This window comes from Pseudophryne corroboree, chromosome 3 (assembly GCF_028390025.1).
Source record: "Pseudophryne corroboree isolate aPseCor3 chromosome 3, aPseCor3.hap2, whole genome shotgun sequence".
NCBI lineage: Eukaryota > Metazoa > Chordata > Amphibia > Anura > Myobatrachidae > Pseudophryne > Pseudophryne corroboree.
Window position 1 is genome coordinate 328684498 of NC_086446.1, and position 26986 is coordinate 328711483.

Consider the following 26986-nt stretch of genomic DNA (forward strand, 5'->3'; position numbering starts at 1 on the left):
TACTAGGAATTCCCATTCCTCCAGACCAGAGATCACCGCTCTCAGAGACTCCATCTTGAACACTCTTAAGAACGGGTTCAAGGACTTGAGCTTCAGAACTGGTCATACCGAACCGTCCGGTTTCGGTATTACAAACAAGTTGGAATAGTACCCCTTGTTGTGCAGATGAGGTGGAACTGGAACAATGACTTGAGTCTGTACCAGTTTTTGGATGGCCTGCTGTAAAGTTATACTTGCCTCTTGTGAAGTTGGTAAGCCTGATTTGAAGAATCTGTGAGGTGGGACCTCTTGGAACTCCAGTCTGTAGCCCTAGGAAATATGACCCAGGAATCCCGACACGAACTTGACCAGATGTGACTGAAGAATTTTAGTCGAGCTCCTACCTGACAGTCCTCCAGCATCACGGTCCACCATCATGCTGAAGGCTTTGAGGAAGCCGAGCCTGAACTCTCTGAGCACCTGCAGTTGCTGGTTTGCGTGGTTTACTCCTTGCACCTCTGGATTTTCCCTTAAACTTGGCTGTCCGAAAGGACTGTAAATTTGAAGCTGAATAAGCTTTAATGGCTGGGGAAGCTGTGGAAGGAAGATACGTAGACTTACCCGCAGTAGCTTTGGAGATTAATTTGTCTAGTTTGTTTCCAAACAAGGCCTCTCCTGTGACTGGTAGGCCTTCCATGCCTTTCCTGGAGTCCGCATCAGCAGTCCACTGGCATAGCCACAAGACCCTGCGTGCTGACACTGCCATAGCGGTGATGCGTGCATTAAGCAAACCAATCTCTTTTATGGCTTCCACCATAAAGTTCGCAGAGTCCGCAGGAGTAAAACAACATCTCCGCGTAGACAAGGAATATAATCCCGCAATTAGGTTACCTGACCATTTAGCAATGGCTTTTGTGATCCACACACATGCAATAGTGGGTCTCTGGGCCACCCCAGCAGCTGGGTTCCGGTATGAATGGTCGACCATGTTATGGTCGACAGTCATTAGGTCGACCACTATTGGTCGACATTGACATGGTCGACATGGACACATGGTCGCCACATGAAAATGGTCGACACATGAAAGGTCGACACATGAGTTTAACTTTTTTTGGTGTCGTTTTTTGCGTAATGTGACTGGGAACCCCAATTAGTGCACCGCGTCCCCTCGCATGGCTCGCCATGCTTCGAGCATGGTGCCTTCGCTCCGCTACCGCTTCGCTCGGCACAGATTACCGTTCCAATCGTAGTCCACGTGGATCGTAAAGTATGGAAAAGTTCCCAAAAAGAAAAAAAAGTTAAAAAACTCATGTCGACCTTTTCATGTGTCGACCATGTGTCCATGTCGACCATGTCAATGTCGACCTAATAACTGTCGACCATAACATGGTCGACCATCTGAACGGATACCAGCAGCTGTGTACAATGATTTGAGTGTAGTCTCAATTTTACGATCAGCCGTATCTTTTAGGGAGGTTGCACCAGGGACAGGCAATACAATTTTTCGTGACAGCCTAGAGACTGATGCGTCCACTATTAGTGGATTTTCCCATTTTTTCCTATCCTCCAGAGGAAAAGGAAAAGATAAGAGTAACCTTTTAGGGATTTGAAATTTCTTATCAGTATTAACCCATGGTTCTTCAAACAGGGTATCCAATTCCTTTGACGCAGGAAAAGTGACTGAGGATTTCTTTTTTACATTAAAGTAAGATTCACCACACTCTTCTGACACCTCATCAGGAATTTGCAGAACATCTTTGATAGCCTCTATAAGAGCCTCTATTCCCTGTGACAGAGTAGCATCCCCCCACCAAATGCACCTCCCCCTCCTCCATGTCTGACCAGTCATCGTCAGTCAGACTGCAGGATATGGGCCAGAGATCGTTTTTGCAGACAAATGGGAGGGGATTGAGACGCTGGTTTGGGGACTGAGTCCCTATTCATAAACTCATCCACAGTCTGTCTTAAGTATTTGTGTCTCTTTCTCATTGTGGGATAGTTTTGTAGAAATATTTGAGATCATTCCCTTAATGGATGACAAGCTTAGCCGGGTCGCAGACTAAGTACCCTGATAGGGTACTTAGTACACTAATAGTCACTCCCCCACTGCTATGACCCCCTGGTTCTGCTGAGGTAATCTGGAGTCTCTCCGGCGGAGCTGCGAGTACCTGTCAGTCAGCATCTGTGTCCACTGCAGAGGGAAAATGGCGCTGGAGAGCTACTGGATCCGCTCATAGTGAAGGCCCCGCCCCTTCAATGGCACGCGGTCTTTCCGCTTTTTTTATACTGGCTGAGGCAATCTGGTGCTTAAAATGAGAAAAAAAAAAAAAAACAGTTTTAAGGCTGTTGTTGCCAGCATGGCTACTGTGTACATTGTACTGAGACGCAGCTGTGTACTGTGTCTGGAGACGGATTCTGCCCCGGTTAGAAGCCATGTGTCTCAGTACCCTCATGCCGCCATAATGGCCGGCAACCCGCTAGCCGGTATGCCAGCTTAGTACTCACCACTTCTTCTGGCTGTTAGGGGTGGCGGAGTACTGCAGGAATGTACGTTCGCCGTGGTGGGGCTTGCGAATAGTTCCCTCAGGAGCTCAAGTGTCCTGTCAGTGGGGAATGGGACCGTTAACCCTTCAAGTCCCACGAAGCAGGCAAATAAACATATAAAATAAATGCAGAAAACTCTTCAGGAGCTTCCATAAGCATGACTGGCTCCTCCGGGCACATTTTCTAAACAGAGTCTGGTAGGAGGGGCATAGACGGAAAAGCCAGCACACACTATCAAATTCTTAAAGTGCCCATGGCTCTTAGTCGACCCATCTATACCCCATGGTACTAGATGGAAGCCCAGTATCCTTTAGGACGTAAGAGAAAAAACACTATTGTTGTTAAATGCCTTTGATATTTATGTGACAATGTTCCGAAACATAGTCTTCTTGTACCCTTTAACATTATTACTTTTTTCTTTATTCTGAACATACCTATATCTCACCCTACCTAATAAAATGTCACTACAAAATAAATAAATACAGTAAATTAATGAATTGGTGATCTTTATGTAACCTACAGTTTATCGCTTTTGTACACGGTCTGTAATCTCACCTAGAGCAGCAACTGGTACTGCCCAGCGCACTGGAACCTGACACATCTGTAGGTGGTCGAATGCTCAGTGTCCCATCTTCCTTCACATACAGACCAGCAGTGGATGGGTTAGCAAAGGTGGAAATAAATGGACCCAATGACTGAAAAGCAGTCTGTCGTACCTGTAATGTAAAACATAATAACCAATATACGTGACACCAAGTATATTAATCTTCATAATACATACAGCACTTACCCATCATTTCCTAAGGCATATGATCGCAGCTAGCCATGGCATTATGGCCACCCGCACTCCCAGGGACTGTTTAAAGGGGCCCCTACATCAGTAATCACAATATACTGTTTTACAGATCCTGTGAAATTTTCCCCCAGATATATTGTTTCCCCATCCCCTCTGACTTTGCCCATACATTACAGATATTTTTCAATGATTTGCTGATCATTTTCAGTTAAACACATCTGCCAGTCTTGGAAGACATTGCAGATTTATTGACACAATCATCTGCAAAACGTCAGATTGTCCCAACTGATTGCTGATGTATGGATCCCTTAAGAGACGAGGAAAACCTGTGTGCAGTCTCGTCAGGGCCACCTCCTCTCTCGCGCACAATTGTGCGTAGACACTGGCACTGTGCCAGAGTGTACTGCACATGCACAGGTATCCAGTATGCATGCGCAATCTCCAGAAAAATAGCGACCATGCCATTTTCCTGGTGATTGCAGACAGAGGACTCCAGAGAGGAGAGTATAATAATAAGAATTTACTTACCGATAATTCTATTTCTCGTAGTCCGTAGTGGATGCTGGGGACTCCATAAGGACCATGGGGAATAGCGGCTCCGCAGGAGACTGGGCACAAAAGTAAAGCTTTAGAACTACCTGGTGTGCACTGGCTCCTCCCCCCATGACCCTCCTCCAAGCCTCAGTTAGGATACTGTGCCCGGACGAGCGTACACAATAAGGAAGGATTTTGAATCCCGGGTAAGACTCATACCAGCCACACCAATCACACCGTACAACTCGTGATCTAAACCCAGCTAACAGCATGATAACAGAGGAGCCTCTAGAAAAGATGGCTCACTCCAGCAATAACCCGATTTTTTGGTAACAATAACTATGTACCAGTATTGCAGACAATCCGCACTTGGGATGGGCGCCCAGCATCCACTACGGACTACGAGAAATAGAATTATCGGTAAGTAAATTCTTATTTTCTCTAACGTCCTAAGTGGATGCTGGGGACTCCGTAAGGACCATGGGGATTATACCAAAGCTCCCAAACGGGCGGGAGAGTGCGGATGACTCTGCAGCACCAAATGAGAGAACTCCAGGTCCTCCTCAGCCAGGGTATCAATTTTGTAGAATTTTACAAACGTATTTGCTCCTGACCAAGTAGCTGCTCGGCAAAGTTGTAAAGCCGAGACCCCTCGGGCAGCCGCCCAAGATGAGCCCATCTTCCTTGTGGAGTGGGCATTTACAGATTTTTGGCTGTGGGAAGCCTGCCACAGAATGTGCAAGCTGAATTGTACTACAAATCCAACGAGCAATAGTCTGCTTAGAAGCAGGAGCACCCAGCTTGTTGGGTGCATACATTATAAACAGCGAGTCAGATTTTCTGACTCCAGCCGTCCTGGAAACATATATTTTCAGGGCCCTGACAACGTCTAGCAACTTGGAGTCCTCCAAGTCCCTAGTAGCCGCAGGCACCACAATAGGTTGGTTCAGGTGAAACGCTGAAACCACCTTAGGGAGAAACTGAGGACGAGTCCTCAATTCCGCCCTGTCCGAATGGAAAATCAGATAAGGGCTTTTACAGGATAAAGCCGCCAATTCTGACACGCGCCTGGCCCAGGCCAGGGCCAACAGCATGACCACTTTCCATGTGAGATATTTTAACTCCACAGATTTAAGTGGTTCAAACCAATGTGACTTTTGGAACCCAAAAACTACATTGAGATCCCAAGGTGCCACTGGAGGCACAAAAGGAGGCTGTATATGCAGTACCCCTTTTACAACGTCTGAACTTCAGGGACTGAAGCTAGTTCTTTTTGGAAGAAAATTGACAGGGCCGAAATTTGAACCTTAATGGACCCCAATTTCAGGCCCATAGACACTCCTGTTTGCAGGAAATGTAGGAATCGACCCAGTTGAATTTCCTCCGTCGGGCCTTACTGGCCTCGCACCACGCAACATATTTTCGCCAAATGCGGTGATAATGTTTTGCGGTTACATCCTTCCTGGCTTTGATCAGGATAGGGATGACTTCATCCGGAATGCCTTTTTTCCTTCAGGATCCGGCGTTCAACCGCCATGCCGTCAAACGCAGCCGCGGTAAGTCTTGGAACAGACAGGGTCCTTGCTGGAGCAGGTCCCTTCTTAGAGGTAGAGGCCACGGATCCTCCGTGAGCATCTCTTGAAGTTCCGGTTACCAAGTCCTTCTTGGCCAATCCGGAGCCACGAATATAGTGCTTACTCCTCTCCATCTTATCAATCTCAGTACCTTGGGTATGAGAGGCAGATGAGGGAACACATACACTGACTAGTACACCCACGGTGTTACCAGAGCATCTACAGCTATTGCCTGAGGGTCCCTTGACCTGGCGCAATACCTGTCGAGTTTTTCCCAACGGTTTATAATCATGTGGAAGACTTCTGGGTGAAGTCCCCACTCTCCCGGGTGGAGGTCGTGTCTGCTGAGGAAGTCTGCTTCCCAGTTGTCCACTCCCGGAATTGCTGACAGTGCTATCACATGATTTTCCGCCCAGCGAAGAATCCTTGCAGCTTCTGCCATTGCCCTCCTGCTTCTTGTGCCACCCTGTCTGTTTACGTGGGTGACTGCCGTGATGTTGTCCGACTGGATCAACACCGGCTGACCTTGAAGCAGAGGTCTTGCTAAGCTTAGAGCATTGTAAATGGCCCTTAGCTTCAGGATATTTATGTGAAGTGATGTCTCCAGGCTTGACCATAAGCCCTGGAAAATCCTTCCCTGTGTGACTGCTCCCCAGCCTCGCAGGCTGGCATCCGTGGTCACCAGGACCCAGTCCTGAATGCCGAATCTGCGGCCCTCTAGAAGATGAGCACTCTGCAACCAACACAGGAGGGACACCCTTGTTCTTGGTGACAGGGTTATCCGCTGATGCATCTGAAGATGCGACCCGGACCATTTGTCCAGCAGGTCCCACTGGAAAGTTCTTGCGTGGAATCTGCCGAATGGGATTGCTTCGTAGGAAGCCACCATTTTACCCAGAACCCTTGTGCATTGATGCACTGAGACTTGGCTCGGTTTTAGGAGGTTCCTGACTAGCTCGGATAACTCCCTGGCTTTCTCCTCCGGGAGAAACACCTTTTTCTGGACTGTGTCCAGGATCATCCCTAGGAACAGAAGACGAGTCGTCGGAACCAGCTGCGATTTTGGAATATTGAGAATCCAATCGTGCTGCCGCAACACTACCTGAGATAGTGCTACACCGACCTCCAACTGTTCCCTGGATCTTACCCTTATCAGGGAATCGTCCAAGTAAGGGATAACTAAAATTCCCTTCCTTCGAAGGAATATCATCATTTCGGCCATTACCTTGGTAAAGACCCGGGGTGCCGTGGACCATCCATACGGCAGCGTCTGAACTGATAGTGACAGTTCTGTACCATAAACCTGAGGTACCCTTGGTGAGAAGGGTAAATTTGGACATGAAGGTAAGCATCCTTGATGTCCCGAGACATCATGTAGTCCCCTTCTTCCAGGTTCGCAATCACTGCTCTGAGTGACTCAATCTTGAATTTGAACCTCTGTATGTAAGTGTTCAAAGATTTTAGATTTAGAATCGGTCTCACCGAGCCGTCCGGCTTCGGTACCACAACAGTGTGGAATAATACCCCGTTCCCTGTTGCAGGAGGGGTACCTTGATTATCACCTGCTGGGAATACAGCTTGTGAATGGCTTCCAAAACTGTCTCCCTGTCAGAAGGAGACATCGGTAAAGCCGACTTTAGGAAACGGCGAGGGGGAGACGTCTCGAATTCCAATTTGTACCCCTGAGATATCACCTGACGGATCCAGGGGTCTACTTGCGAGTGAGCCCACTGCGCGCTGAAATTCATTGAGACGGGCCCCCCACCGTGCCTGATTCTGCTTGTAAAGCCCCAGCGTCATACTGAGGGCTTGGCAGAGGCGGGAGAGGGTTTCTGTTCCTGGGAACTGGCTGATTTCTGCAGCCTTTTTCCTCTCCCTCTGTCACGGGGCAGAAATGAGGAACCTTTTGCCCGCTTGTCCACGAAAAGACTGCGCCTGATAATACGGCGTCTTCTCATGTTGAGAGGCGACCTGGGGTACAAACGTGGATTTCCCAGCTGTTGCCGTGGCCACCAGGTCTGAAAGACCGACCCCAAATAACTCCTCCCCTTAATAAGGCAATACTTCCAAATGCCGTTTGAAATCCGCATCACCTGACCACTGTCGTGTCCATAACCCTCTACTGGTAGAAATGGACAACGCACTTAGACTTGATGCCAGTCGGCAAATATTCCGCTGTGCATCACGCATATATAGAAATGCATCTTTTAAATGCTCTATAGGCAAAAATATACTGTCCCTATCTAGGGTATCAATATTTTCAGTCAGGGAATCCGACCACGCCAACCCAGCACTGCACATCCAGGCTGAGGCGATTGCTGGTCGCAGTATAACACCAGTATGTGTGTAAATACATTTTAGGATACCCTCCTGCTTTCTATCAGCAGGATCCTTAAGGGCGGCCATCTCAGGAGAGGGTAGAGCCCTTACAAGCGTGTGAGCGCTTTATCCACCCTAGGGGGTGTTTCCCAACGCACCCTAACCTCTGGCGGGAAAGGATATAATGCCAATAACATTTTAGAAATTATCAGTTGTTATCGGGGGAAACCCACGCATCATCACACACCTCATTTAATTTCTCAGATTCAGGAAAACTACAGGTAGTTTTTCCTCACCGAACATAATACCCCTTTTTGGTGGTACTCGTATTATCAGAAATGTGTAAAACATTTTTCATTGCCTCCATCATGTAACGTGTGGCCCTACTGGAAGTCACATTTGTCTCTTCACCGTCGACACTGGAGTCAGTATCCGTGTCGGCGTCTATATCTGCCATCTGAGGTAACGGGCGCTTTAGAGCCCCTGACGGCCTATGAGACGTCTGGACAGGCACAAGCTGAGTAGCCGGCTGTCTCATGTCAACCACTGTCTTTTATACAGAGCTGACACTGTCACGTAATTCCTTCCCACAGTTCATCCACTCAGGTGTCGACCCCCTAGGGGGTGACATCACTATTACAGGCAATCTGCTCCGTCTCCACATCATTTTTCTCCTCATACATGTCGACACAAACGTACCGACATACAGCACACACACAGGGAATGCTCTGATAGAGGACAGGACCCCACTAGCCCTTTGGGGAGACAGAGGGAGAGTTTGCCAGCACACACCAGAGCGCTATATATATATACAGGGATAACCTTATATAAGTGTTTTTCCCCTTATAGCTGCTGTATCTTTAATACTGCGCGTAATTAGTGCCCCCCCTCTCTTTTTTAACCCTTTCTGTAGTGTAGTGACTGCAGGGGAGAGCCAGGGAGCTTCCCTCCAACGGAGCTGTGAGGGAAAATGGCGCCAGTGTGCTGAGGAGATAAGGCCGCCGATAAGGGGGCGGAGCCTATCTCCCGTTTTTCTATGTATTCTGGCAGGGGTTAAATGCATCCATATAGCCCAGGAGCTATATGTGATGCATTTTTTGCCATCCAAGGTGTTTTTATTGCGTCTCAGGGCGCCCCCCCCCAGCGCCCTGCACCCTCAGTGACCGGAGTGTGAAGTGTACTGAGAGCAATGGCGCACAGCTGCAGTGCTGTGCGCTACCTTGTTGAAGACTGACGTCTTCTGCCGCCGATTTTCCTGACCTCTTCTGTCTTCTGGCTCTGTAAGGGGGCCGGCGGCGCGGCTCTGGGACCCATCCATGGCTGGGCCTGTGATCGTCCCTCTGGAGCTAATGTCCAGTAGCCTAAGAAGCCCAATCCACTCTGCACGCAGGTGAGTTCGCTTCTTCTCCCCTTAGTCCCTCGATGCAGTGAGCCTGTTGCCAGCAGGTCTCACTGAAAATAAAAAACCTAAAACTAAACTTTTCACTAAGCAGCTCAGGAGAGCCACCTAGTGTGCACCCTTCTCGTTCGGGCACAAAAATCTAACTGAGGCTTGGAGGAGGGTCATGGGGGGAGGAGCCAGTGCACACCAGGTAGTTCTAAAGCTTTACTTTTGTGCCCAGTCTCCTGCGGAGCCGCTATTCCCCATGGTCCTTACGGAGTCCCCAGCATCCACTTAGGACGTTAGAGAAATATGGGTGCAGGGTATGCAGTGCGAGGCCCCAAGGACACAGGAACCCATGTGCACTGCACAATATGCACCCATTGTAGCTATGCCACTGCACATTACCATCGTTATATAAGTTTCCTAACTATTCTTCCCATGTTAAAAATAACAGGGAAACCCGCTGGAAACGTAGGCGTGTCATGGACGTTTACGGGGCGGCTGGATGGCATCACCTGCAATACGAAACATGGCATTGGGGCGCCTGCATACACAGCCTGGCTGCGTATACAGGCAAGACAAAATTTTATGCTACAAATTCTCAACTGGATTGAGGTACAGTATGTCAATCGCCCTTGCCACTGAATTCTACTGTTGAGTTTCAAACCATTTCTCTGCATAATGATGCAGTGCGTTGTTGCCTTAAAACATTTCTTCAACTTCTTTAAAAATATCCTTGGTTGAAGGATGCATTGACACCAGCTGCTGACACACAGCCCCAAACCATGATGTTTCACATTCAGACTGAAGCACTCTGGGCAATATTCTTTATGTGAAAAACGTCTCATTTTAGGGGCAAACACTGCTTCCATATTAAGGAAAAAAAAAAAAAAAGAAGATTTTAAAAGAAAATTGCTTTTCTCCACAGTTGACTGGTCCACGCCTTATGTCCGCCAGGTAAATTAACACATTGTTAAAGTGGGATGCCGTGATGTTCTGCGCTGGTCCCTGAATTGTGCTGCTATATATGTTTTGTATGAACTCTAGATTTGTGCCATAATGAAGCTGTTCCACTGCCACAGTGTCTCTCATGCTACCTGGTTCCACTTGAACCACTGAATTGCAGATTCTGAACAGTGTTACTTACTGTTCCCACTCTCGTAGCTCTGTGACCTGCTCTGGAATATCAAACCATTTCTGTGGTCTACAATAAAACACTTCAAACATTGTCAGACCACACAGGCTTAAAAATTTACATTATGCCACAGGATGGCCTTACTCGCCACTCTGTCATTAGAACGGACTATCAGGAGGCAATTCATTTCCTGGATTCAGGAAACAAAGGGGTACATTTACTAAGATAGGAGTTCTATTTAAGATGGGATGTTGCCCATAGCAACCAATCAGATTCCAGGTATTATCTTCTAGAAGGTGCTAGATAAATGAGAAGTAGAATCTGTTTGGCTGCTATGGGCAACATCCCATCTTATATAGAACTCCCATCTTAGTAAATTTACCCCAAAATACTCTGTGACCAACAGTGAGGGATGTAATGCATCATCTAGCTGTGTGCAGGAGCTGCAGCTATGACCACTCTTAATGGTCCACCAGAGATGAGACCCTCTGACACACCACACTTGAACACATCCCAATTCCAAATGGATCACCAGGGAAATTTAGAAATATTTTTTTTAACATCAAAGCTTTCAACAAACTTCAACACTTACAATGTAAGATATACAAGGCCCACAACTTTTATATAGCTACAACAAATAAAAGATTTCCTGGAGCCTTTGCATGCAACATGAAGGTGGACCAGTCTACACATGAATTAAGCAGCCTGTGTGTATTGTTGTCTGCCTTTTTTGCACTACATTGGTAAGAAAGGAAAACATATTGTGTGTGTGTGTGTGTGTGTGTGTGTGTGTGTGTGTGTGTGTGTGTGTGTGTGTGTGTGTGTGTGTGCGTGTGTGTAAGCACACACATTTCTGCTTTAGTAAATGTGGTCAGTAGTATTGATCTGTAAACCAATTCAATTTTAAGGCTATAGTGATATAAGGCACTCACCCAGCGGCAGGGGTCACTGATCAGGTTTATAAACAGAGGAGAGAGCTTTGTTCTTCTTATCTCACTGGACGTTGTGTAGGACACGGCCATAAAGCACTCTGCACACACCTTACGCATACCCCATGCACTGTCAGAACACAGCTCGAGAAACTTAGGAATCTACAAAGAAACACAATGTGTTCGGATGTAAATTTACAAGGACAAAAAATGGTTAGAAAACAGATTGACAATAACAGTTTGAGAGGGGATACTGAACAACAATGCATGTTAATCAGTCTATTTGCGTAAAAAATAAGATTTTACTTACCGATAAATCTATTTCTCGTAGTCCGTAGTGGATGCTGGGACTCCGTAAGGACCATGGGGAATAGCGGCTCCGCAGGAGACAGGGCACAAGAATAAAAGCTTTAGGATCAGGTGGTGTGCACTGGCTCCTCCCCCTATGACCCTCCTCCAAGCCTCAGTTAGGATACTGTGCCCGGACGAGCGTACATAATCAGGAAGGATATTGAATCCCGGGTAAGACTCATACCAGCCACACCAATCACACCGTACAACTTGTGATCTGAACCCAGTTAACAGTATGATAACAACGAAGGAGCCTCTGAAAAGATGGCTCACAACAACAATAACCCGATTTAGTTAACAATAACTATGTACAAGTATTGCAGACAATCCGCACTTGGGATGGGCGCCCAGCATCCACTACGGACTACGAGAAATAGATTTATCGGTAAGTAAAATCTTATTTTCTCTGACGTCCTAGTGGATGCTGGGACTCCGTAAGGACCATGGGGATTATACCAAAGCTCCCAAACGGGCGGGAGAGTGCGGATGACTCTGCAGCACCGAATGAGAGAACTCCAGGTCCTCCTCAGCCAGGGTATCAAATTTGTAGAATTTAGCAAACGTGTTTGCCCCTGACCAAGTAGCTGCTCGGCAAAGTTGTAAAGCCGAGACCCCTCGGGCAGCCGCCCAAGATGAGCCCACTTTCCTTGTGGAATGGGCTTTTACAGATTTTGGCTGTGGCAGGCCTGCCACAGAATGTGCAAGCTGAATTGTACTACAAATCCAACGAGCAATAGTCTGCTTAGAAGCAGGAGCACCCAGCTTGTTGGGTGCATACAGGATAAACAGCGAGTCAGACTTTCTGACTCCAGCCGTCCTGGAAACATATATTTTCAGGGCCCTGACAACGTCAAGTAACTTGGAGTCCTCCAAGTCCCTAGTAGCCGCAGGCACCACAATAGGTTGGTTCATGTGAAAAGCAGAAACCACCTTAGGGAGAAATTGAGGACGAGTCCTCAATTCTGCCCTGTCAGAATGAAAAATTAAGTAAGGGCTTTTATATGATAAAGCCGCCAATTCTGACACACGCCTGGCTGAAGCCAGGGCTAACAGCATCGTCACCTTCCATGTGAGATATTTTAAGTCCACAGTGGTGAGTGGTTCAAACCAATGTGACTTAAGGAACCTCAAAACAACATTGAGATCCCAAGGTGCCACTGGAGGCACAAAAGGAGGTTGTATATACAGTACCCCTTTTACAAATGTCTGAACTTCAGGTACTGAAGCCAGTTCTTTCTGGAAGAAAATCGACAGGGCCGAAATTTGAACCTTAATGGACCCTAATTTTAGGCCCATAGACAGTCCTGTTTGCAGGAAATGGAGGAAACGACCCAGTTGAAATTCCTCTGTAGGGGCCTTCTTGGCCTCACACCACGCAACATATTTTCGCCAAATGCGGTGATAATGTTTTGCGGTTACATCCTTCCTGGCTTTGACCAGGGTAGGGATGACTTCATCCGGAATGCCTTTTTCCTTCAGGATCCGGCGTTCAACCGCCATGCCGTCAAACGCAGCCGCGGTAAGTCTTGGAACAGACAAGGCCCCTGCTGGAGCAGGTCCTTTCTTAGAGGTAGAGGCCACGGGTCTTCCGTGAGCATCTCTTGAAGTTCCGGGTACCAAGTCCTTCTTGGCCAATCCGGAACCACGAGTATCGTTCTTACTCCTCTCCTTCTTATGATTCTCAGTACTTTTGGTATGAGAGGCAGAGGAGGGAACACATACACTGACTGGTACACCCACGGTGTCACCAGAGCGTCCACCGCTATTGCCTGAGGGTCCCTTGACCTGGCGCAATATCTGTCTAGTTTTTTGTTTAGACGTGACGCCATCATGTCCACCTTTGGTTTTTCCCAACGGTTTACAATCAGGTGGAAGACTTCTGGGTGAAGTCCCCACTCTCCCGGGTGAAGGTCGTGTCTGCTGAGGAAGTCTGCTTCCCAGTTGTCCACTCCCGGAATGAACACTGCTGACAGAGCTATCACATGATTTTCCGCCCAGCGAAGAATCCTTGCAGCTTCTGCCATTGCCCTCCTGCTTCTCGTGCCGCCCTGTCTGTTTACGTGGGCGACTGACGTGATGTTGTCCGATTGGATCAATACCGCCTGACCCTGAAGCAGGGGTTTCGCTTGACTTAGGGCATTGTAAATGTCCCTTAGTTCCAGAATGTTTATATGAAGAGATGTTTCCATGCTTGACCACAAGCCCTGGAAATTTTTTCCCTGTGTGACTGCCCCCCAGCCTCTCAGGCTGGCGTCCGTGGTCACCAGGACCCAATCCTGAATGCCAAATCTGCGGCCCTCTAGTAGATGAGCACTCTGCAGCCACCACAGAAGAGACACCCTTGTCCTTGTCGACAGGGTTATCCGCTGATGCATCTGAAGATGCGATCCGGACCATTTGTCCAGTAGATCCCACTGAAACGTTCTTGCATGGAATCTTCCGAATGGAATTGCTTCGTAAGAAGCCACCATTTTTCCCAGGACCCTCGTGCACTGATGCACTGACACCTGGCCTGGTTTTAGGAGGTTCCTGACTAGCTCGGATAACTCCCTGGCCTTCTCCTCCGGGAGAAACACCTTTTTCTGGACTGTGTCCAGAATCATTCCTAGGAACAGTAGACGTGTCGTTGGAATCAGCTGCGATTTTGGAATATTTAGGATCCACCCGTGCTGACGTAACACTACCTGAGATAGTGCTACTCCGACTTCTAACTGTTCCCTGGACCTTGCCCTTATCAGAAGATCGTCCAAGTAAGGGATAATTAAGATGCCTTTTCTTCGAAGAAGAATCATCATTTCGGCCATTACCTTGGTAAAGACCCGAGGTGCCGTGGACAACCCAAACGGCAGCGTCTGAAACTGATAATGACAGTTTTGTACTACAAACCTGAGGTACCCTTGGTGAGACGGGTAGATTGGGACGTGGAGATAAGCATCCTTGATGTCCAGAGACACCATATAGTCCCCTTCTTCCAGGTTTGCTATCACCGCTCTGAGTGATTCCATCTTGAATTTGAACCTCTTTATGTAAGTGTTCAGGGATTTCAGATTTAAAATTGGTCTCACCGAGCCGTCCGGCTTCGGTACCACAAACAGCGTGGAATAATACCCCTTTCCCTGTTGTAGGAGGGGTACCTTGATTATCACCTGCTGGGAATACAGCTTGTGAATGGCTTCCAAAACTGCCTCCCTGTCGGAGGGAGACTTGGTAGAGCAGACTTCAGGAACCGGCGAGGGGGAAACGCCTCGAATTCCAGTTTGTACCCCTGCGATACCACCTGTAGAATCCAGGGGTCCACTTGCGAGTGAGCCCACTGCGCGTTGAAATTCTTGAGACGGGCCCCCACCATGCCTGAGTCTGCTTGTAAAGCCCCAGCGTCATGCTGAAGACTTGGCAGAAGCAGGGGAGGGCTTCTGCTCCTGGGAAGCGGCTGCATGGTGCAGTCTTTTTCCCCTTCCTCTGCCCCGGGGCAGGAAGGAATGGCCTTTAGCTCGCTTGTACTTATGGGAACGAAAGGACTGAGTTTGAAAAGACGGTGTCTTTTTCTGCTGATGTGAAGTGACCTGGGGTAAAAAATAAGAATTTACTTACCGATAATTCTATTTCTCGGAGTCCGTAGTGGATGCTGGGGTTCCTGAAAGGACCATGGGGAATAGCGGCTCCGCAGGAGACAGGGCACAAAAAGTAAAGCTTTTCCAGATCAGGTGGTGTGCACTGGCTCCTCCCCCTATGACCCTCCTCCAGACTCCAGTTAGGTACTGTGCCCGGACGAGCGTACACAATAAGGGAGGATTTTGAATCCCGGGTAAGACTCATACCAGCCACACCAATCACACCGTACAACTTGTGATCTAAACCCAGTTAACAGTATGATAACAGAGGAGCCTCTGAAAGATGGCTCCCTAAACAATAACCCGAATTAGTTAACAATAACTATGTACAAGTATTGCAGATAATCCGCACTTGGGATGGGCGCCCAGCATCCACTACGGACTCCGAGAAATAGAATTATCGGTAAGTAAATTCTTATTTTCTCTATCGTCCTAGTGGATGCTGGGGTTCCTGAAAGGACCATGGGGATTATACCAAAGCTCCCAAACGGGCGGGAGAGTGCGGATGACTCTGCAGCACCGAATGAGAGAACTCCAGGTCCTCTTTTGCCAGGGTATCAAATTTGTAGAATTTTACAAACGTGTTCTCCCCTGACCACGTAGCTGCTCGGCAGAGTTGTAATGCCGAGACCCCTCGGGCAGCCGCCCAAGATGAGCCCACCTTCCTTGTGGAATGGGCCTTAACAGATTTAGGCTGTGGCAGGCCTGCCACAGAATGTGCAAGTTGAATTGTGTTACAAATCCAACGAGCAATCGACTGCATAGAAGCAGGCGCACCCAACTTGTTGGGTGCATACAGTATAAACAGCGAGTCAGATTTTCTGACTCCAGCCGTCCTTGAAATGTATATTTTTAAAGCTCTGACAACGTCCAACAACTTGGAGTCCTCCAAGTCGCTTGTAGCCGCAGGCACTACAATAGGCTGGTTCAGGTGAAACGCTGATACCACCTTAGGGAGAAAATGCGGACGCGTCCGCAGCTCTGCCCTATCCGAATGGAAAATTAAATAAGGGCTTTTATAAGATAAAGCCGCCAGTTCAGATACTCTCCTGGCGGAAGCCAGGGCCAGTAACATAGTCACTTTCCATGTGAGATATTTCAAATCCACATTTTTTAGTGGTTCAAACCCATGGGATTTGAGGAAATCTAAAACTACATTTAGATCCCACGGTGCCACCGGAGGCACCACAGGAGGTACTCCTTTGACAAAAGTCTGGACCTCAGGGACTGAGGCCAATTCTTTTTGGAAGAATATTGACAGGGCCGAAATTTGAACCTTAATAGATCCCAATTTGAGACCCATAGACAATCCTGATTGCAGGAAATGTAGGAAACGACCCAGTTGAAATTCCTCCGTCGGAGCACTCCGATCCTCGCACCACGCAACATATTTCCGCCAAATGCGGTGATAATGCTTCGCGGTGACTTCCTTTCTTGCCTTAATCAAGGTAGGAATGACTTCTTCTGGAATGCCTTTTCCTTTTAGGATCTGGCGTTCAACCGCCATGCCGTCAAACGCAGCCGCGGTAAGTCTTGAAAGAGGCAGGGACCCTGTTGAAGCAGGTCCCCTCTCAGAGGTAGAGGCCACGGATCGTCCGTGACCATCTCTTGAAGTTCCGGGTACCAAGACCTTCTTGGCCAATCCGGAGGCACTAGTATCGTTCTTACTCCGCTTTGCCGTATGATTCTCAATACCTTTGGTATGAGAGGCAGAGGAGGAAACACATACACCGACTGGTACACCCAAGGTGTTACCAGCGCGTCCACAGCTATTGCCTGCGGATCTCTTGACCTGGCGCAATACCTGTCCAGTTTTTTGTTGAGGCGAGACGCCATCATGTCCACCATTGGTCTTTCCCAACGGTTTATTAGCATGTGGAAAACTTCTGGATGAAGTCCCCACTCTCCCGGGTGAAGATCGTGTCTGCTGAGGAAGTCTGCTTCCCAGTTGTCCACGCCCGGGATGAACACTGCTGACAGTGCTATCACGTGATTCTCCGCCCAGCGAAGGATCCTGGCAGCTTCTGCCATTGCACTCCTGCTTCTTGTGCCGCCCTGTCTGTTTACATGGGCGACTGCCGTGATGTTGTCCGACTGGATCAACACCGGTCTTCCTTGAAGCAGAGGTTCCGCCTGGCTTAGAGCATTGTAGATTGCTCTTAGTTCCAGAATGTTTATGTGAAGAGACTTTTCCAGGCTCGACCACACTCCCTGGAAGTTTCTTCCTTGTGTGACTGCTCCCCAGCCTCTCAGGCTGGCGTCCGTGGTCACCAGGATCCAATTGCATGGAATCTGCCGAATGGAATTGCTTCGTAAGAAGCCACCATTTTTCCCAGGACTCTTGTGCATTGATGTACAGACACCTTTCCTGGTTTTAGGAGGTTCCTGACCAGGTCGGATAACTCCTTGGCTTTTTCCTCGGGAAGAAAAACCTTTTTCTGAACCGTGTCCAGAATCATCCCTAGGAACAGCAGACGAGTTGTCGGCATTAATTGGGATTTTGGAATATTCAGAATCCATCCGTGTTGCTTTAGCACCTCTTGAGATAGTGCTAATCCCATCTCTAGCTGTTCTCTGGACCTTGCCCTTATTAGGAGATCGTCCAAGTATGGGATAATTAATACGCCTTTTCTTCGAAGAAGAATCATCATCTCGGCCATTACCTTTGTAAAGACCCGAGGTGCCGTGGACAAACCAAACGGCAGCGTCTGAAACTGATAGTGACAGTTTTGTACAACGAACCTGAGGTACCCCTGGTGTGAGGGGTAAATTGGAACGTGGAGATACGCATCCTTGATGTCCAAGGATACCATAAAGTCCCCTTCTTCCAGGTTCGCTATCACTGCTCTGAGTGACTCCATCTTGAACTTGAACTTCTTTATGTACAGGTTCAAGGACTTCAGATTTAGAATAGGCCTTACCGAGCCATCCGGCTTCGGTACCACAAATAGAGTGGAATAATACCCCTTCCCTTGTTGTAGAAGAGGTACCTTGACTATCACCTGCTGAGAGTACAGCTTGTGAATGGCTTCCAAAACCGTCTCCCTTTCGGAGGGGGACGTTGGTAAAGCAGACTTCAGGAAACGGCGAGGTGGATCTGTCTCTAATTCCAACCTGTACCCCTGAGATATTATCTGCAGGATCCAGGGATCTACCTGCGAGTGAGCCCACTGCGCGCTGTAATTTTTGAGACGACCGCCCACCGTCCCCGAGTCCGCTTGAGAAGCCCCAGCGTCATGCTGAGGCTTTTGTAGAAGCCGGGGAGGGCTTCTGTTCCTGGGAAGGAGCTGCCTGTTGCTGTCTCTTCCCTCGACCTCTGCCTCGTGGCAGATATGAATAGCCCTTTGCTCTCTTATTTTTAAAGGAACGAAAGGGCTGCGGTTGAAAAGTCGGTGCCTTTTTCTGTTGGGGAGTGACTTGAGGTAGAAAGGTGGATTTCCCGGCTGTAGCCGTGGCCACCAAATCTGATAGACCGACTCCAAATAACTCCTCCCCTTTATACGGCAAAACTTCCATATGCCGTTTTGAATCCGCATCGCCTGTCCACTGTCGCGTCCATAAAGCTCTTCTGGACGAAATGGACATAGCACTTACCCGTGATGCCAGTGTGCAGATATCCCTCTGTGCATCACGCATATAAAGAAATGCATCCTTTATTTGTTCTAACGACAGTAAAATATTGTCCCTGTCCAGGGTATCAATATTTTCAATCAGGGACTCTGACCAAACTACCCCAGCACTGCACATCCAGGCAGTCGCTATAGCTGGTCGTAGTATAACACCTGCATGTGTGTATATACTTTTTTTGGATATTTTCCATCCTCCTATCTGATGGATCTTTAAGTGCGGCCGTCTCAGGAGAGGGTAACGCCACTTGTTTAGATAAGCGTGTTAGCGCCTTGTCCACCCTAGGAGGTGTTTCCCAGCGCTCCCTAACCTCTGGCGGGAAAGGGTATAATGCCAATAATTTCTTTGAAATTATCAGCTTTTTATCAGGGGCAACCCACGCTTCATCACACACGTCATTTAATTCTTCTGATTCAGGAAAAACTATAGGTAGTTTTTTCACACCCCACATAATACCCTGTTTAGTGGTACCTGTAGTATCAGCTAAATGTAACGCCTCCTTCATTGCCAAAATCATATAACGTGTGGCCCTACTGGAAAATACGGTTGATTCGTCACCGTCACCACTGGAATCAGTGCCTGTGTCTGGGTCTGTGTCGACCGACTGAGGCAAAGGGCGTTTCACAGCCCCTGACGGTGTTTGAGGCGCCTGGACAGGCACTAATTGATTGTCCGGCCGCCTCATGTCGTCAAACGACTGCTTAAGCGAGTTGACGCTATCCCGTAATTCCACAAATAAAGGCATCCATTCTGGTGTCGACCCCCTAGGAGGTGACATCCCCATATTTGGCAATTGCTCCGCCTCCACACCAATATCGTCCTCATACATGTCGACACACACGTACCGACACACAGCAGACACACAGGGAATGCTCTACACGAAGACAGGACCCACTAGCCCTTTGGGGAGACAGAGGGAGAGTAGGCCAGCACACACCAAAAAAGCGCTATATATGACAGGGATAGCCTTATAATAAGTGCTCCCTTATAGCTGCTTTATATATATCAAAATATTGCCATTAAATTTGCCCCCCCTCTCTGTTTTACCCTGTTTCTGTAGTGCAGTGCAGGGGAGAGACCTGGGAGCCGTCCTGACCAGCGGAGCTGTGAGAGGAAATGGCGCCGTGTGCTGAGGAGATAGGCCCCGCCCCTTTTCCGGCGGGCTCGTCTCCCGCTATTTTGTGAATCCAGGCAGGGGTTAAATATCTCCATATAGCCTCTGGGGGCTATATGTGAGGTATTTTTAGCCTTTTAATAGGTTTTCATTTGCCTCCCAGGGCGCCCCCCCCCAGCGCCCTGCACCTTCAGTGACTGCGTGTGAAGTGTGCCGAGAGGAAAATGGCGCACAGCTGCAGTGCTGTGCGCTACCTTTAGAAGACTGCAGGAGTCTTCAGCCGCCGATTCTGGACCTCTTCTTACTTCAGCATCTGCAAGGGGGCCGGCGGCGCGGCTCCGGTGACCATCCAGGCTGTACCTGTGATCGTCCCTCTGGAGCTGATGTCCAGTAGCCAAGAAGCCAATCCATCCTGCACGCAGGTGAGTTCACTTCTTCTCCCCTCTGTCCCTCGTTGCAGTGATCCTGTTGCCAGCAGGAATCACTGTAAAATAAAAAACCTAAGCTAAACTTTCTCTAAGCAGCTCTTTATGAGAGCCACCTAGAATTGCACCCTTCTCGGCCGGGCACAAAAATCTAACTGGAGTCTGGAGGAGGGTCATAGGGGGAGGAGCCAGTGCACACCACCTGATCTGGAAAAGCTTTACTTTTTGTGCCCTGTCTCCTGCGGAGCCGCTATTCCCCATGGTCCTTTCAGGAACCCCAGCATCCACTAGGACGATAGAGAAAGGTGGATTTTCCAGCCGTTGCCGTGGCCACCAGGTCCGATAGACCAGCCCCAAATAACTCCTCCCCTTTATACGGCAATACTTCCATATGTCGTTTGGAATCCGCATCTCCTGACCACTGTCGCGTCCATAACGCTCTTCTGGCAGAAATGGACATAGCACTTACTCTTGATGCCAGGGTGCAAATATCCCTCTGTGCATCACGCATATATAGTAATGCATCCTTCAAATGCTCTATAGTTAACAGTATATTGTCCCTATCCAGGGTATCAATATTTTCAGTCAGGGAATCCGACCACGCGACGCCAGCACTGCACATCCAGGCTGAAGCGATTGCTGGTCGCAGTATAACACCATTATGTGTGTATATACTTTTAAGAATATTTTCCAGCCTTCTATTTGCTGGTTCTTTGAGGGTGGCCGTATCAGGAGACGGTAACGCTACTTGTTTTGATAAACGTGTGAGCGCCTTATCTACCCTAGGGGGTGTTTCCCAACGTGTCCTAACCTCTAACGGGAAAGGATATAGTGCCAATAATTTTTTAGAAATTAGCAGTTTTTTGTCGGGGGAAACCCACGCTTTATCACACACCTCATTTAACTCATCTGACTCAGGGAAAACTATTGGTAGTTTTTTCACACCCCACATAATACCCTTCTTTGTGGTACTTGTAGTGTCAGAAATGTTCAATGCTTCCTTCATTGCCGTGATCATGTAACGTGTGGCCCTACTGGACATTACGTTTGTCTCCTCACCGTCGACACTAGACTCAGTATCTGTGTCTGGGTCTGTGTCGACCCACTGAGGTAACGGGCGTTTTAGGGCCCCTGACGGTGTCTGAGACGCCTGGACAGGCACTAATTGATTTGCCGGCTGTCTCATGTCATCAACCGTTCTTTGCAAAGTGCTGACATTATCACTTAATTCTTTAAATACGATCATCCAGTCAGGTGTCGACTCCCTAGGAGGTGACATCACTAACCCAGGCAATTGCTCCGCCTCCACATCATTTTCCTCCTCATACATGTCGACACACACGTACCGACACACAGCACACACACCGGGAATGCTCTGATAGAGGACAGGACCCCACAAGCCCTTTGGAGAGACAGAGGGAGAGTCTGCCAGCACACACCAAGCGCTATATATATATATATATATACAGGGATAACCTTATATAAAAGTGTTATTCCCTTATAGCTGCTGTATAGTTTTTAGCTGCCAATAGTGCCCCCCCTTCTCTTTTTTACCCTGATTCAGTAGCAAGTCTGCAGGGGAGAGTCAGGGAGCCGTCCTTCCAGCGGAGCTGTGAGGGAAAATGGCGCTTGTGTGCTGAGGAGATAAGGACGTCGTGAAGGAGCGGAGCCTATCTCCCGCTTTTTCTGTAAAAAATGGCAGGGGTTAAAATACATCCATATAGCCCAAGAGCTATATGTGATGTATTCTTTAGCCAATCTAAGGTATTATCTGTTATATTGCGTCTCAGGGCGCTCCCCCCCAGCGCCCTGCACCCTCAGTGACCGGAGTGTGAAGTGTGCTGAGAGCAATGGCGCACAGCTGCGGTGCTGTGCGCTACCTTAGTCTGAAGACAGGATCGTCTTCTGCCGCCGATTTCACCGGACCTCTTCGCTCTTCTGGCTCTGTAAGGGGGCCGGCGGCGCGGCTCCGGGACCCATCCAGGCTGAACCTGTGATCGTCCCTCTGGAGCTAATGTCCAGTAGCCTAAGAAACCCGATCCACTCTGCACGCAGGTGAGTCCGTTTCTTCTACCCTTAGTCCCACGATGCAGTGAGCCTGTTGCCAGCAGGACTCACTAAAAATAAAAAAAAATAAGAATTTACTTACCGATAATTCTATTTCTCGTAGTCCGTAGTGGATGCTGGGGACTCCGTCAGGACCATGGGGATTAGCGGGCTCCGCAGGAGACAGGGCACATCTAAAAAAGCTTTTTAGGTCACATGGTGTGTACTGGCTCCTCCCCCTATGACCCTCCTCCAAGCCTCAGTTAGGTACTGTGCCCGGACGAGCGTACACAATAAGGAAGGATCTTGAATCCCGGGTAAGACTCATACCAGCCACACCAATCACACCGTACAACTTGTGATCTGAACCCAGTTAACAGTATGATAACAAAACGAAGTAGCCTCCGAAAAGATGGCTCACAACAATAGTAATAACCCGATTTTTGTAACAATAACTATGTACAAGCATTGCAGACAATCCGCACTTGGGATGGGCGCCCAGCATCCACTACGGACTACGAGAAATAGAATTATCGGTAAGTAAATTCTTATTTTCTCTAACGTCCTAGTGGATGCTGGGGACTCCGTCAGGACCATGGGGATTATACCAAAGCTCCCAAACGGGCGGGAGAGTGCGGATGACTCTGCAGCACCGAATGAGAGAACTCCAGGTCCTCCTTAGCCAGAGTATCAAAATTTGTAAAATTTTACAAACGTGTTCTCCCCTGACCACGTAGCTGCTCGGCAAAGTTGTAATGCCGAGACTCCTCGGGCAGCCGCCCAGGATGAGCCCACCTTCCTTGTGGAATGGGCATCTACATATTTCGTCTGTGGCAGGCCTGCCACAGAATGTGCAAGCTGAATTGTACTACAAATCCAGCGTGCAATAGACTGCTTAGAAGCATGAGCACCCAGCTTGTTGGGTGTATACAGTATAAACAGCAAGTCAGACTTTCTGACTCCAGCCGTCCTAACTATATATATATATATATATATATATATATATTTTTAGGGCCCTGACCACGTCTAGTAACTTGGAGTCCTCCAAGTCCCTAGTAGCCGCAGGCACCACAAGAGGTTGTTTCAGGTGAAAACGCTGACACCCCTTTATGAAGAAACTGGAGACGAGTCCCAGTTCTGTCCTGTTCAAATGGAAAATTTTAATATGGGCTTTTGTAAGACAAAGCCGCCCATTCTGACAATCGCCTGGCCGAGGCCAGGGCTAACAACATGGTCACTTCCCATGTGAGATATTTGTCAACAGCATGGTCACTTTCCATGTGAGATATTTCAAATCCACAGATTTGAGCGGTTCAAACCAATATGATTTTAAGAAATCCCAACACTATGTTGAGATCTCACGGTGCCCCTAGGGGCACAAAAAAGCTGTATATGCAATACATCCTTTACAATCTGGACTTCAGGAACTAAAGTCAATTCTTTCTGGAAGAAAATCTACAGGGCCGAAATTTAAATGTTAATGAACCCCAATTTGAGGTCCAAAACACTCCTGTTTTCAGGAAGTGTAGAAATCGACCTAGTTGAATTTCCGTCGTGGAGCCTTCCTGGCCTCACCCACGCAACATATTTTCACCACATGTGGTGATGACGTTGTGCGGTCACCTCCTTCCTGGCTTTGACCAGGGTAGGTATAACCTCTTATGGAATGCCTTTTCCCCTCAGGATCCGGCATTCAACCGCCATGCCGTCAAACGCAGCCGCGGTAAGTCTTGGAATAGACATGGTACTTGCTGAATCAAGTCCCTTCTTAGCTCCCCAGGCCCTTAGTCCTCTGTGAGCATTTCTTGAAGTTCCGGGTACCAAGTCCCTCTTGGCCAATCCGGAGCCACTAGTATAGTTCATACTCCTCTATGTCTTATAATTCTCAATACCCTGGTTATGAGAAACAGAGGAGGGAACACATACACAGACTGGTACACCCACGGTGTTACCAGAACATCCACAGCTATCGCCTGAAGGTCTCATGACCTGGCGGAATACCTGTCCCGTTTTTTGTTCGGGCGGGACGCCATCATGTCCACCTTTGGTCTTGGCCAACGGTCCACAATCATGTTGAAAAACTTCCCTATGAAGTTTCCACTCTCCCGGGTGGAGGTCATGCCTGCTGAGGAAGTCTGCTTCCCAGTCGTCCACTCCCGGAAAGAACACTGCTGACAGTGCTATCACATGATTTTCCGCCTAGCGAAAAATCCTTGCAGTTTTCACTGCCCTCCTGCTTCTTGTGCCGCCCTTCTGTTTACGTGGGCGACTGCCGTGATGTTATCCCACTGGATCAATACCGGCTGACCTTGAAGCAGAGGTCTAGCTAAGTTTAGAGCATTATAAATTTGCTCTAAGCTTATTTATGCGGAGAGAATTCTCCAGACTTAATCACACTTCCCTGGAAATTTTTTCCCTGTGTGACTGTTCCCCAGCCTCTCAGGCTGGCCTCCGTGGTCACCGGCATCCAATCCTGAATGCCGAATCTGCGGCCCTCTAGAAGATGAGCACTCTGTAATCACCACAGGAGAGACACCCTTTTCCTTGGATATAGGGTTATCCGCTGATGCATCTGAGGATGCGATCCGGACCATTTGTCCAGCAGATCCCACTGAAGAGTTCTTGCGGGAAATCTGCCGAATGGAATTGCTTCGTAATAAGCCACCATTTTTACCAGGACTCTTGTGCAATGATGCACTGACACTTTTCCTGGTTTTAGGAGGATCCCGATTAGCTCGGATAACTCCCTGGTTTTCTCCACTGGGAGAAACACGTTTTTCTGGACTGTGTCCAGAATCTTCCCTAGGAACAGTAGACGTGTCGTCGGAAAAAGCTGCGATTTTGGAATATTTAGAATCCACTCGTGCTGTCGTAGAACTACTTAAGATAGTGCTACTCCGACCTCCAACTGTTCTCTGGACCTTGCCCTTATCAGGAAAGCGTCCATGTTTCTTTTAAGAAAAATCATCATTCCGGCCATTACCTTGGTAAAGACCCGGGGCGCCGTGGACAATCCAAACGGCAGCGTCTGAACTGATAGTGACAGTTCTGTACCAGGAACCTGAAGTACCCTTGGTGAGAAGGGCAAATTTGGACCTGTAGGTAAACGTCCCTGATATCCAGTGACATCATATCGTCCCCTTCTTCCTGGTTCGCTATCACTGCTCCGAGTGACTCCATCTTGATTTGAACGCTTGTATGTAAGTGTTCAAATATTTCAGATCTCACCGAGCCGGTTGGCTTCAGTACAACAATATAGTGTGGAATACTACCCCCTTCCTTGTTGTAAGAAGGGTACTTTGATTATCACCTGCTGGGAATACAGCCTGTGAATTGTGTGAGGGGGAGACGTCTCGAATTTCCAATGTACACCTGGGATATTACATGTAGGATCCCGGAGTTCCCTTGCGAGTGTTGCTGAAACTCTTGAGATGACCCCCTACCGCACCTGAGTCCGCTTGTACGGCCCCAGCGTTATGCTGCGGACTTGGCAGAAGCCGTGAGGAGCTTCTGTTCCTGGGAATGAGCTGCTTGCTGCAGTCTTCTTCCCTTTCCTTTCCCCCTGGGCAGATATGACTGGCCTTCGCCCGCCTGCCCGTATGGGGACGAAAGGACTGAGACTGAAAAGACTGTGTACTTTTCTGCCAATATGTGACTCGGGGTAACAAAAGGTGGATTTTTCAGCTGTTGCCATGGCCACCAGGTCCAATGGACCGCCCCTTTATACGGCAATACTTCCATATGCCGTCTGGAATCTGCCTCACCTGATCACTGTCGTGTCTTCGTCTGGCAGATATGTACATCACATTTACTCTTGATGCCAGAATGCAAATATGCCTCTGCGCATCACACATATATAGAAATGCATCCTTAAAATGCTCTATAGACAATAAAATCCTGTCCCTGTCAAGGGTATCAAAATTTTCAGTCAGGAAATCCGACCAAGCCCCCTCAGCGCTGCACATCCAGGCTGAGGCGATTGCTGGTCGTAGTATAACACCAGTATGTGTGTATATACTGTTATGATATTTTCCAGCTTCCTATCAGCTGGCTCCTTGAGGGCGGCCGTATCTGGAAACGGTAACGCCATGTTTTTTATAAGCGTGTGAGCGCCTTGTCCACCCTAAGGTGTGTTTTCCAACTCGCCCTTACTACTGGCGGGAAAAAGGGTATACCGCCCATAACTTTCTGTCGGAGGAACCCCACGTATCATCACACACTTCATTTAATTTATCTGATTCAGGCAAAACTACAAGTAGTTTATTCCCACCCTACAAAATACCCTTATTTGTGGTACTTGTGGTATCAGAAATACGTAACACCTCCTTCATTGCCCTTAACATGTAACTTGTGGCCCTAAAGGAAAAATACGTTTGTTTCTTCACCGTCGACACTGGGGTCAGTGTCCGTGTCAGTGTCTGTCGACCGACTGAGGTAAATGGGCGTTTTTACAAGCCCCTGACGGTGTCTGAGACGCCTGGACCGATACTAATTTGTCCGCCGGCTGTCTCATGTCGTCAACCGGCTTGCAGCGTGTTGACATTATCACGTAATTCCATAAGTAAGCCATCCATTCTGGTGTCGACTCCCTAGAGAGTGACATCACCATTACAGGCAA

The 26986-nt window shown here is 48.3% G+C and overlaps 1 protein-coding gene across 2 annotated transcripts in view; it reads right to left on the reverse strand.

Annotated features, from left to right (window-relative positions):
• LOC135055455 (serine/threonine-protein phosphatase 4 regulatory subunit 1-like) overlaps window positions 1-26986 on the reverse strand; it is a 253562-nt gene that overhangs the window by 101531 nt on the left and 125045 nt on the right. For both annotated transcript variants that reach the window (XM_063959564.1, XM_063959563.1), the window contains exons 9-10: window positions 11198-11356; window positions 3079-3239 (exon numbers count right to left, since the gene is read on the reverse strand). In XM_063959564.1, coding sequence (XP_063815634.1) covers window positions 3079-3239; window positions 11198-11356 — 320 coding nt within the window. The remainder of the gene's footprint in view (window positions 1-3078; window positions 3240-11197; window positions 11357-26986) is intronic.